This window comes from Haliaeetus leucocephalus, unplaced genomic scaffold (assembly GCF_000737465.1).
Source record: "Haliaeetus leucocephalus isolate CR32 unplaced genomic scaffold, Haliaeetus_leucocephalus-4.0 Scaffold751, whole genome shotgun sequence".
NCBI lineage: Eukaryota > Metazoa > Chordata > Aves > Accipitriformes > Accipitridae > Haliaeetus > Haliaeetus leucocephalus.
In genome coordinates, this window is record NW_010973187.1 from 7724640 (window position 1) to 7737022 (window position 12383).

The 12383-nt window shown below is 38.0% G+C and overlaps 1 protein-coding gene across 2 annotated transcripts in view; it reads right to left on the reverse strand.

The window, feature by feature from the left end:
• MAGI2 (membrane associated guanylate kinase, WW and PDZ domain containing 2) overlaps positions 1–12383 on the reverse strand; it is a 770034-nt gene that overhangs the window by 69814 nt on the left and 687837 nt on the right. The window contains exons 13-14 of one of the 2 annotated variants that reach the window (XM_010580932.1): positions 7695–7736; positions 2693–2784 (exon numbers count right to left, since the gene is read on the reverse strand). In XM_010580932.1, the coding sequence (XP_010579234.1) occupies positions 2693–2784; positions 7695–7736 (134 nt within the window). The remainder of the gene's footprint in view (positions 1–2692; positions 2785–7694; positions 7737–12383) is intronic. The other variant, XM_010580933.1, reaches the window with a different exon arrangement.

Genomic DNA, 12383 nt, shown 5'->3' on the forward strand with positions numbered 1-12383 from the left:
ATGCTGAAGAATCCATATACCTTCTTAGAAACCAAACCACAAAGACAAAAGGCAATGAAAGCTTCCTTTTGTTCTGTGTTACCTGACTGCATAGCGGGAGAGCTGAAACAAACATTTCAAAGCATCTCAGTTCTTGTTTCATAGGAAATGCAGGGGTTTGGAAGAAAGGCAGAAACTGCCTCTCCTTTTCTGGAGGTGAAAGAAATGGGAGGCTGCAGGTGGGCTGTCCATGGGGGAGCAGGGAAGCAGTGGAGGAGAGAAAACAGAGTTAAAAAGTCTTATATTTTGAATACAAAATAGATGGAAACTAAAAAAAAGTGGAGTACATCTGTCATCTTTATTAGTGATGAATTTGAGCAGTGAAAACAAGTAGATGGGCAGTAAAGAGGGAGTGAGAATTGAGAAGTTCAGCACTGCAACCCCTCGCTCTAAGGAGATGCCTTTTTGCCTCGTAGGACCCTCAGCCTCAAGCTAGAATCTTAATCATTCCTGAGGACTTTGAGACATGGTTTGTGGGGAGACACAAAGCCTGTTAGATTGATACGTCTGGGGGAAAAATGCTTTTGTATTTGCAAGCCCTGAAAGAGAGAGAGCAACCTTGAGGCTAAGTGCAGGCTGAGAGCAATGGTTCAGCAGGACAGTGAAGCATCTTAGAAGGCGGTTCACAGAAGGCAGCATTTTCGGTCCTGCTCTCCAAAAATAGCAAGATAGTTATCTCTGCACTTGGTAGCCAGCTATGGCTCTTTGACTTTGGACAGTAAAGACAGGTCAGTCCTTTGCTGAAAAGAAACTAGAAAGAGTTGTTTCCTCTGTAACAGTTCAGTGTATAATGTGTGTAGCTGGGAGGCAAAAGACTCATTTCCAAATTCCCACTCTACTGGATTGTTGAGCAGAGACATAAATTCAGGTCTCCCACAACTCCGGCACGTATTCCTAACCAGCAGAATTCTAGATATTCTGAACCAGTTTTCTCACAGTCCTTTAGGTTGAAATCATTCCATTTTATATAAATAATCATCTTTTAGATGAGGCATTTGAGCTGCACTTTTCCCCATGAGAATGTCATAAACCTCCAAACTGCAGGGCCAGTCAGACACTCGGCCTGTGACTACTTAATTACCCACTTGCAATGAAAAAAGCACGAAAGGAGAACTACAACAGACTTTTCCAGAATACTGAGCAGCCTTGTACCCAGGGACAATTTCCTGGGAGGTCAGAAATGCCACTAGACACTACTGTCCGAAGCAGGTAGAGGGAGATTTCCAAATCTTCCACTAGTGCCAATTCCTTGCAGGATAAAATGATAAAATGGGACTTTTCCTCTAGCTCCTAAGAGATTTCCTTTTTGGCTTCACCCAGTAGGTGAACTCTGAGAACCCATACTGGCTGGGCCATCCAGAAAGGACAGGAAAAAATGCTTAGTTGGAGAATGTGCAGATGATGGCTCAGTGGCCCCATTTTATGTGTGCTGGGACATGCTCCACAGAAGAAAGTTAGATGCCAGAGGGGCTTCAGGCACACTGCAAATGTAGATGATGAAACAGTGTTGTTTTGGAGTCATTCTGTACAGCTACACCTTATTTAGCTTTGAAAATCCATTCCAAAACACTTATTCTAAAATAGGGTCTCTGCATTTCAATCAGCACTTGAAGGACCTTTTTTAGAATACAGCGCATTTGTTTCTTTTTGCAGGAGGCATCAGTGAACTATTAATATTTATCAGTACTTTGACAGATGTTGACAATTTTAAAATAGAGGAGCTTCTTTGTTTCTCAGAGCCATGTGTTGGTTATTGTTAATGCTTGAGTGACAAATATATTATTCTGTATGAATTTGAATATGGAATATATAAATCTATCAACTAGTTATACTTTATCTCAGAAATGTGGTAACACAGGACTCAGAGTAGGCATAAGGTTGTGATAATAAAATGTTATCATTATCGACTTGGGATTAGTCCTTGCTTACAAACCATAGTTATATCATCAAAGTTATTCTGAAGGAGTACTAATTCTGCCTGCTGTCTCAAAATTATAGTATTTATATATATATCGCTACTTTACCAAAATGTGTACACATTTCTTTTAAAAATCGTGTTTATGTTTTATTTTATATTTTATTTCAACTGTAATGAATCTACGTTGGTTTTGTTACCTGTTATTTGGTTATGGGGATGTCTCCCTCCTAATGGTATAAATGGTATTTTTATGCCTGATGCATCACGTGATGTTGTCATCTAACCTGGAACGTGGACTACCGTTTCCTGGTAGGGCCTTCTGTGTTTCTGGAAATTGCATTGCCAAAACTATCTTTTAACCTTATGCATATATATAGTCTGCCTACACTGAACACAGTTATACATAGTTTTACATAACCGATTTTTAAAATCTTCTGCTTAAACTCAGTTTTGGAAAGTAAAGATTAAAAGATGCCAGGTCATGCTCTGCAGTAAAGGGTTGAGTGATGCACTGTTTCTAACTTAATTCCTTCTGATGCTAACTTAATTTCCTGTGACATCTTTTAGATGCAGACAACCTGAGAGTCCTGTCTTTTTCTATGGATGAACAAAAAAGCCATTTTACTTATAGCCTTCTCGTGGTGTTCATTTGGGTTCAGCTATGTAGTAGTATTTTTCTGACCTTTACACAGATTTGAGAGTTATGACAAGGAAAGTCAGAAAGAAATAACTCACAGGCTGTCCAGGCTCATCTCCTCCCAGGATCCTGAAGCCAAAGCCAGACTCCATTCTCCGAAGGTGAACATCCAGCTCCTTGTAATCGGGACCTGGTTTAAAGGGAAATCCCACTGAGCAAAGCGTTTGGCTTTGTCTTGAGAGTTTGCACCATCTTCCCTCCCACCTTGTGTTCATTGCACATGACTAATGGCATCCTGGTTAGAGCTGGTGGAAACAAATGGGACACAATGTGTTGTACACAGACAAGGAAGAGACTTGAAAATGTAGGTATCTCTTGGAGGATGGGTATGTTCACCAGAATACACTAAACCAAGCTAGAACACATTCACAGGAGAACAGTACTGGAAAAGTCTGTCCAAAACAGAGGTTATAAAGGTGCCTTCTTCCTACAACTGACTGCATAAGATACTGCTGTTCATCCACCTCTGATATGTAATTTGTGTTTTCCTTGCAGTTCATTAAAACCTAAAGAGAATAAAGTGAAATGGGAGATAGAGATACATAGAAAAATTATCAGTCCAACTTACAAAAGATGAATAATCATCACAGGCCATTTTAGTTCCACATACAGATATAAAGCAGTATGTCTTTTTAGGTAACGCATCTTTTAAGTACTCCACTTTCAGGTAATACCCTCAGTAAAGAGTTTTGATGAAAGCTATCATTACAAGCCTCTGAGTCTTAGGGTTTAAATTGAAAGCTAACAGCATTAACTTCAACTCCTTAATGCTACTCAATTAAAGTCTCAACAGCTTTATGAATCATTAAGATGGTGCTTCCATATGTCTGCATAACTTGCCTGTAAACATATATTCTGCCCTGGAATGTATCAGTTCAGGAACATAGTGGTTTTTAAAAGCCAGTTTCTTATAAAAGTGTCTTTGGCTTTATTTGAAAGAGCCCATTGTTTTGGGTCTTCATGCCCTCAAAATACAAAAGAGAAATTTTGAATAATATTTCAAATAGTATAAAGTGAAACCGTAAGTAGTTAGAGGATTAAGAAATTGTCTATTTTGACTATTGCTTTGTCTGCATGTTCAGAGATGCTTTAGGCTCACTACCTAAAGCAGGACAGTGATTAACAGGAATGGTCTTTTGTACAGATTGCAATCTGGTCTATAAATTGTGACAGCTTTTGGCCAGTGTCAGCTTGTTGCCAACCCCAACACACAAAAAGGGATGGAAGATTTATTTCAGCACACTGTTCTAGTTGTGCCTTGTTTCTTCGGGAGGGGAGGGACTACAGATGGCTGAAACACAGTATTTCAGCGACTCTTGTTTACAGATCCCCCCTTGAGCCAGCAGTGGACACCTCAGAAACTGTGGAGTTGGGAAGACCCCAGCTTTAGTCTGGGATTAAAGCCAATTCAGTTTCAGTCAGGTCTTGCAAAGACAGAGATAAAGAACTACGTGCAGTAGCTCTATACTCTGACCGTGCAATAAAAATCCTCTCTAGACAGCAGCATAGTGCATTATTTCAGCGATGTATATTGGTACGAGTGAGACTGAATCACAAATATTTCAATTGGTAAAATAGAAATATTACCTTTCCCTAACAACTTGCTTCTCATATATTTAGAAGACAAACCTAAACAGATCCTAACAGCTTATTATCCTGACTTTTTCCAGTTTATTTGATAAGTGTCTCCAAAAGTGAATAAAAGAACAAACGAAGTTTGTGCATGCACAGTATGTTAACTTAATGCGAAGGTTGTTTCAAAGTTGTGAGAAGCAGAGGAATTTTAAGATCAAAGTGATACCTTATCTTTACCTGATTTGCTGTGCCTAAGTGTAACAGGGATGCTAGGGAGTCACTAGGGAGAGGGCTCTGTAGGTAGACACAGTAGGATCACCATTTATAGCCCAGGTCTAACACTCAAAGGCACTGTTTACAGCAGTCTGTCACAAACCGAGCACTACCTTTATTTCCACACACATGAATGAATATACACAGTTGGGAATACATTAAGAAAGTAAAAGAATGTCAGGTTGTGAAGAATACATGCTTTGGCACACTGAGATGAAAATGTCCCTCAAACACATACATTGACAAAGCTGATCCAAACCAATGTCGGCACCAGACTCCAAAATGAGAGGTACTATTTTTTTTAAAGAGGCTGTTTTTCTACCCATTTAGAATGGAATAAGAGCCAGGTTGACCATGAAAAGGTTTAGGCTAAAAATACTGTATATGGGCATACTTTTCTATAAGCTCTAACACCATTTGGAAGCCTTTGGATTAACTGACTATGCTATCATGCTTGCTCAGAGGAACCTCCCTTCTCAAATAGCTGGAAGTCTATGGAACCCATTCTCTGCCAACACTTACCAGGCCACTGAAAACTGCTTTTAAAAAATAATGTTCTTTTATGTCCCACCAAGCAAACAAAACTTGGGACTGGAAAGGATCCCTGGGTCATCTAGTCCACCTCCCTGTTACTGCAAGCCTCTGCAAGCAAACAGCACACAGACCTTACCAGTAAAGACATAGGCAAAGACGACACTGGTACCTGAGCTTGTTTGTGGCCTTTGTCACTAGGTCACCTGCCTATTCAGAATCTTCACTGATGGATTGCACCCCGTGATTTTACTTACTTTTTCACAGTAATATCATATTATCTCCAGCAACTGACTAGTACACTTAAGAGCATTTCCTCCACTGCTGTTGCTGGTTGTTTCAGCGTTCATGCTTGGTATGATACGACTCCATTGGCTGCACTGACCAGCTCTCCATGGGTCTGGAGACAACTGCACCGTAGATACCTGAAGTTACATGTCTGAGTGTGGACTTGATTTCCACCCCTAGTTTTTGTGCTTAGGTCATTAATGAAAATAACACTGAAGACTTATTGCAAGGCTCTCCACTAATATTACCCTTTCAGTCCAGAAACTGTTCTTTTAGTAGAATTGCTTATCTGCTTTCTAGCCATTCCTCTTTACATTTTGTGCTGAGCACTGTCTTCTCCAGGGTAACATGGAAGTGCCTCAATTACAACTGGCATTTTGTAAACATCTAGTTGAAGTCTAGGTTGATTAAGCATGCATTGCTTATTTGGTGTAGAAAATCAGTTACCAGGTTAGTCTGACACAATCAACTTTTGGTAAACTCCTTTTGCTTATCCTTCCGGACAACTTAATCCACCTGAATGTCCCATCTCCTACCAGTTTCATTAAAAGAAGAGTTTCAGCTTCAAGTCAATATTTCTGATTGTATAATGCGGGTATCCTGTGCAAGAATGAGAATGTTCCCTGTTCTCCCTTGCCTCTCTACACATTTATATTAGAAAAAGAACTTTAGATTTGCCTGCTAGTAACTTAATTTTCTTTTTTATAGTTATAGCATTTTGTTTCTTCTTTTTGTGTAAAGGAAAACTTTCTTAACTGATCTTTGGCCTAGAAGAGAAAAAAAACCCCAAACCAATTCACTTTGCTAGGTTATAAAACCAGCTGGCTTCCCCATGAATTTGAGAATGGTATTGGACAAGCTGTGATCTGATCATTGCTGCACAGTAAGGACAGTAAAGAGCATTGGGAAATTCTGCTTTCTGGTTCCTGGACAATGGGGAATTTGCTTTAAATGTAAAGGTACCAGAATAGATTGTTACTGAACAATAGTGAGATCTCATAGGTGAAGATGTGATTATCAGCTCTCGGCTACATTTCTGTACTATATTCACCTAGGTGAATTACACATTGATAACTGTACATGCAATTGTTTCTTAAAAGTATGTAGAGAAAATATATCCCTGAAGATGATTAATTCATTTTCTGTATGAGTCAAGTTGCACAAGTGCTATGTAATTTTTACAGTGATAAACCTGGTGTTTGGGATGATGCTGTAAATGTTGAAATGGATTTTTTTTTTTATCAAATCTCTTCTATACTGCAATTAAAACAAAGATGAAGAGCTTTGTTGTAATAATTTTACAGTCTTTCTGGGTGTACTCAACTTTCCTGCTAAAAATAAAAATTAATTTGGACTCCTTTGCTGAAGATGGTGAAGATTTTTGTTCCATATAAATCATTACTGTGAATTGTGATTGACACAAATCTACAATAACTTTGTGTCTGAGTTTCAGATGCTCTTGAAAGATGTGAAAAGCTTGAAAACAGTCATGAGTCTGCTGGTCTCCAACCTGAGTAACTTTTTAAAAAATATACATATTTTCCCTTGATATTTATAGAGAGGAAAACCTGGTAAATAAAGACTTCAGTATAAAAATCAGCAAAGGAAAAAAAAGAAGACAAGAATTGGTGTGCTAACAGAGTTATTCAACATATAAACTCTACTGGGGTATGCAAAACAAGCCGAATATCATATTTAATTTAGGATCTCTGTCCAACCTGTGTAGGACTAGAAAAGACTTCAATGGGATTGTCGAAACAGCCTTTTTTTTGTATGGGATGCTTGTTTTAACTGTTCACTTAACATTATCACATTGGGAAGTCAAATACTGCTGGTTTTTAAACAAGTCCATTGCCACTTTACAAGACTGATGTTGATTCAAACACTTGAAAAAGCTTCTATTTTTGAAAGTTTTTGCTTTTAGGTTTTTACAGAACAAGATATACGTATTGGAGCAAGGAATGGGTGGGTCTGCATAACAGATCAGTTCTACTCTTTAGCGAATGAAGATAGAATTAATTTCAGTTTTACACAAAATATTGCTTAAGCTTAGATTTGGGCATAAGCTATAGAGATACATTTTTATGTTAAAGAGTGAACACTACCATATGAAAGTACACATAGAACATTGTAAAACATACACAAAGACTGCCTGAGGAAAAAGAAATACTTTTCCTTGCTCAAAATGCAAATCTATTATAAAAAGATTTAGAGTTAGCATTCTATAACCCCACAAAGCTCTTACAAAAATAAAATGGTGACTGGGCAGTCATGACTGGCCATTATCTAGAGAAATGATTAAAGAAAGAATAACTAAAACATAAAATGAAGGACAACTAGTTTACAGAACAATGAAGGCTGAAGAATACTTGCCAGAGGAATCCACTCGAAAACCAGTCCTGGGCAGCACTTGTTCTGAATAGGAAAATGGGGAGTTAAAGATGAAATACATTTCTCAAGTTATTTAAAGATGCAGCATCAATTTCTCTGCCATGTTTTGAATTACTGAAGTGCAATTTCTACTTTCTATTGCATTTTTTTTTCTCCTCCCCTCCTTCCTGACTTCCTAGGTGGTACATGTACGTATTCCTGCTAGAAGTAGACCTCCCTGTGCATTTCTATGCAAAGTGAAACAGATGATAAGATGGTAATGTTCCTTTAACATAACATAGGTTATGATGAAAGATAAAATTGTTAATGTGTTTAAAATTGTGAAAGTTAGTGACAATATTTGTGTTTATTCAAGTACAGCAATAAAAGGGGAAGTTTAATGGCTGTGTTTAGATGACTTGACCACTGCTTTTATTCAACTTAATTGCAAAATGTCTTTTATCATCAAGAAGCGCAAGATTTTGCTAGAAGGATGTATATTGCCAATAACAACTGGTTGTACACGAAGGTAAATGCAGGTAAACCCATTTAACCTACTTTTCATGTAGGTAGTTTCAAAGTATTTGCATTTCACTAGATGAAATGCAGGAAATAACTGTTTTGTTTTCATATACAACTACTTTGCTGGCGTTCGTTAGAGGAATCTGGAACAAATCCATAACTGTCACACTTCCTTTGCTGATTTTGAAACGTTCTAAGAATTGCTGTTTTATTATCTCTGCAGCATTCAGAGTGAATTGCAAACCAACCCAAACCAGAGGTCATTTCCATTGGTCTACCAACAACAAAAAGGTAAATAAAGCACTAACACATTCATGTGACTCTAAACCAGAATATCATACCACGCATATTACATGGTATAAATAGGGTAAGGTCTGTCCCAGCAGCATCTGTGGGACAGTGATGCAACATATGACTATACCTTATCTTACTGAGATAGAAGGAAGACAGGAGTGGATTTAATACTGTAAGTAGGTAGTTCCAGGCAGAAAGAAGCCAGAGAATGCACTGGAGGCCAGCACTTTTGGCTAAGCCTTCTGGAAATATGTGGATGTGGTGAGAGAAATAAGAAGACAGTATTTCCTCTGTGGGCAGCTCCTTACCACTTTAGAAGAGTTTGGACTAAAGTTACCTGCCTTCTGGTGGGCTGCTTCCTAAAGGCAGCATGTACTGTCATGGTAGCAGCTGAGTAATTCATAGTTCACTTGAGTCAATCCTGAACTAATGTTCTAGGGCAAAGACATTTTCCCCAAAATGGACATGGAGGCCACTGAATGTCTTATGACTTTTTTGGTAAGAGTATTTACATAACAGCCATGACCTGCTCAAATTCAGGTGACTGCTACCCTGCTTACCTAAAATACAGTCCAGAGATTCCACTGGATGGGAACATCCTTCTGGATTTGGTGTTCCCATCGTATTTGTGTTCACTGTCTGCGTTGAGAGTTGTGTCATGAGGGCTATTGTGCTTTATTTTATAGGTAGCTGCACATCTTTGGTGGTTAAACGAGGTAATGCCTTCACACACTTCAGATTTTGTAAAATGATTTGGGATCCTTCAAGATGAGAGGTGCTATCTAAATGTAAATTATTCCACCAGCACAACTCCTGAAAACCAAAACCTTTGAAACTGATGCTGCTCCACTGCAAACTTGGAGAAATGATTCTTTTTACTCACATCCTTTCAAGATTTTTAATAGAATTCTTAAAAGAGATGGAATGATTTTAATGTACAGAAAGCAATTTCATCTTGATAGTCTCAATAAGCTTTTAGGTTTGAAAGGACACAAGCCGTTTCTCTTGGTCGTCCAGCTAGAATTATTCTTTGGAGCTGATGTAAGATTGGTTCATTCTGTGTTTCCATTTCTGCTTGCAGTCACTCTAATATCCCCCAGAATTGGCCTCAAGCAGCAAAGTGAAAGAGGCACAACCATGCTCAAACTGTGACAAATTAGGGAACAACTTGCTATGTTAAGATAGCCATATATTTTAAGTAAGTTAGGAGTATCTTTTTTTGTAAACTATTGTTTGTGGTCAAGCAAAAGTGCCTGTCAATAAGGTAGTTTCCTTCAAAGCTAATCTCATTAAGTCTGATCTGGCTTTTGTTCCTGCATAGGTGTCTTTTCTTTGCCTTGCAGAACTTCATATAGACTCTCATGGTATTAATTATCATATCGTAATCAACAATTCCGCATCTAGCATTTGTTTTCATTGTAGTTTAGGAATTCACACACAAGAAACTTGGAACTGTGCTATACTGAATGTGTTGAATCAAGCCTTCAAGTTCTTAAACGTACAATCACCAGAAAGATAAACCCAAGTGCAGACTTGTATTTTTGGTAACTACAGCAAAGCAATGTTCATTTTAGGAAGAATCTGCTGTCAGCAGTCTGTGTCTGCCTGCAGTACAGGATAGTTGTAATTATGTCACTGGCATGTGATAGGCAAAAGGTTAGCAACCAGTAGAAAACGTCAAAAGAGAAAGGATCTGTGAAGAACATTTAACAGAAGAAGGGACTTTATTAGCAATGTCTCCCTATGTAAAATGCAGCTATATAGGTAGTTGTTTTCAAAACTCGCACAGTTCTGAGCTCAGAGACCCTACAGAACAGCAGCTTCCAAGTGAAGAGGAAGGACTGCTGGGACTGGTCCTCAGCCAAGCAGAATGCATGTCATTTGTGCACATCCTGGTGCCTTGTACCTGCTAAGAACAAACTGATTGAACTGGTAATTTTACCAAAATACTGAGAGAATAGCAAGCTTTGTTTTATAAAAACCTGTCAATGAGTTTTTATAGGAAACTAACCTTTACACAAGGTGATTTGAAACTTTCCATTTACTTATTGTTAAATTCATGTTGTCATTTTCTGAACTTTTACTATGTTAAACCTCCTGCCTCCACCTCTTAGGAAAGGAGGCAGCAGAAGGCATGTTTGGAGAGGTCAGGACAAAGAGACCAGACTACCCAACACTGCCACCAGGAACAGGCATTCAAAGTGAAAAAAGTTTTAAAATGTTGACATAAGATTTCTGTATTCTCCATATGAAGCCTTTTTTGGTTGAACTTCTGTGGCTGCGTTAGCATGAGTAGTTGTAGTCTTCTAGGTGAAATAGGAATGAGATAATTACAAAGTAGAGCTTGAATGAATAATAAAATACCTGGTAAGTTTGCTGCATTAAGTTTTTTAGTTCAGCTAAGCAGTCCTAGAAACAAGAATTGGGAAAGTAAAGCTAAGAAGCCTTCTTCTTGATTGCTACTTGTATATAACTGTAACTGAAAGAAATCTCCACCATGGGGCCTACTCTAAGTGCTCTGGAGAATGAGGATGCAGCTACACATTTTAAAGAGTCTTCCTATACATCAAGATTCCTTCCGTATCAGATGAATGCAAAGCCAAGATTAATTTTGCTATTGGAAGATAGAATAGTAAAAAGCTTGCACATCTAGCTTTATGTTTAATCTAAAATAAATTACACTCATGGTTTTGAAACTGAAAGCTGCAAAATATTTGTGAAAACAGATAAAAAATAACAAGACCTGGGACACCATCCTGACTTAACTGAAACCAATGGTGAAAATACCAGCCTTCTTTGCTGTCAAGGTACAGCCCTAGGAGCACAGTTTACCTACAACATGACACAAGGGTATTCTTATTTGCACCAGTGGAGTCACTGGTATTCTCTGGAGGAAGAATTATGCTAGTGAAAGATAGGGATGATAATATTTACTGTCCATACTGCATTATTTTCTGGATCATACTTTGTGGAATGCTAAATACATGGAACAAAATTAGCACCAGGAAACATTTCTATTTCAGCATCTTAGTCCTAGCCATGCTTTAGGTAAATAGGAGTTTTACAAATGGGCAGAACGAATATGATCATGCTGCAATGTCCTTTCCAAAGCTGGGCAAACAGCAGTGTGAAACAGCACATAGGTAGTGCAGTTCTCATTGGTCTCATGCACCTGTGATTAATTCCCCAATGCTTACAAGTCAGTTTTCTTAAATTATTACTTTGACTTCTTAAGTACACCCTACCACTTTGCAGATGAAAATCTATTCATATACCTTTTGGTAAAGTGTAAATTGTTCAAGAGAAAGGAATACTGCATCTTTAATAGTGCCATCAGTTATAAAACTGACACTTCATATTAGCATAGGTCATTTGGGACCTACTTCGCAATCCAGCAATCAAAATCACTTTACATCCGCAGTACTGTGATGATGATATTCTTATAATTCTATTTGAAAATGCTTTTGGTTTCACTGTCAGTTCTTATAACCAACAAATCCATTTTGTCATGGCAAGTAACTGTTTCTGCAGTGATGAACAATACAAAATTATTTTATGTTGGTCTGCTAAATTTCCTCTCCTTTTGTTATGTATCATCTCTTATTAAATAAAAAAAGGGTTACATTCATTTGGTAATATAAGTTCTTAGACCTTCTCTATGCTGTTGCTTGGGGTAGCACAGATGCAAGGAAAACAACAACCTGTACTGTTTGGAAATGACTTTGAGAAATTACCTTCCTATGACTCGATTGCTCATACTATGACTCCATAGGTCAAGGAGTAGTTTGATGATAACACGTAATATTTAGTAAATTCCAATACTCTTATATTTACTAAGTGAAGGCAGGCATGTCATGAAGGGCAGTAGCTGGTGAA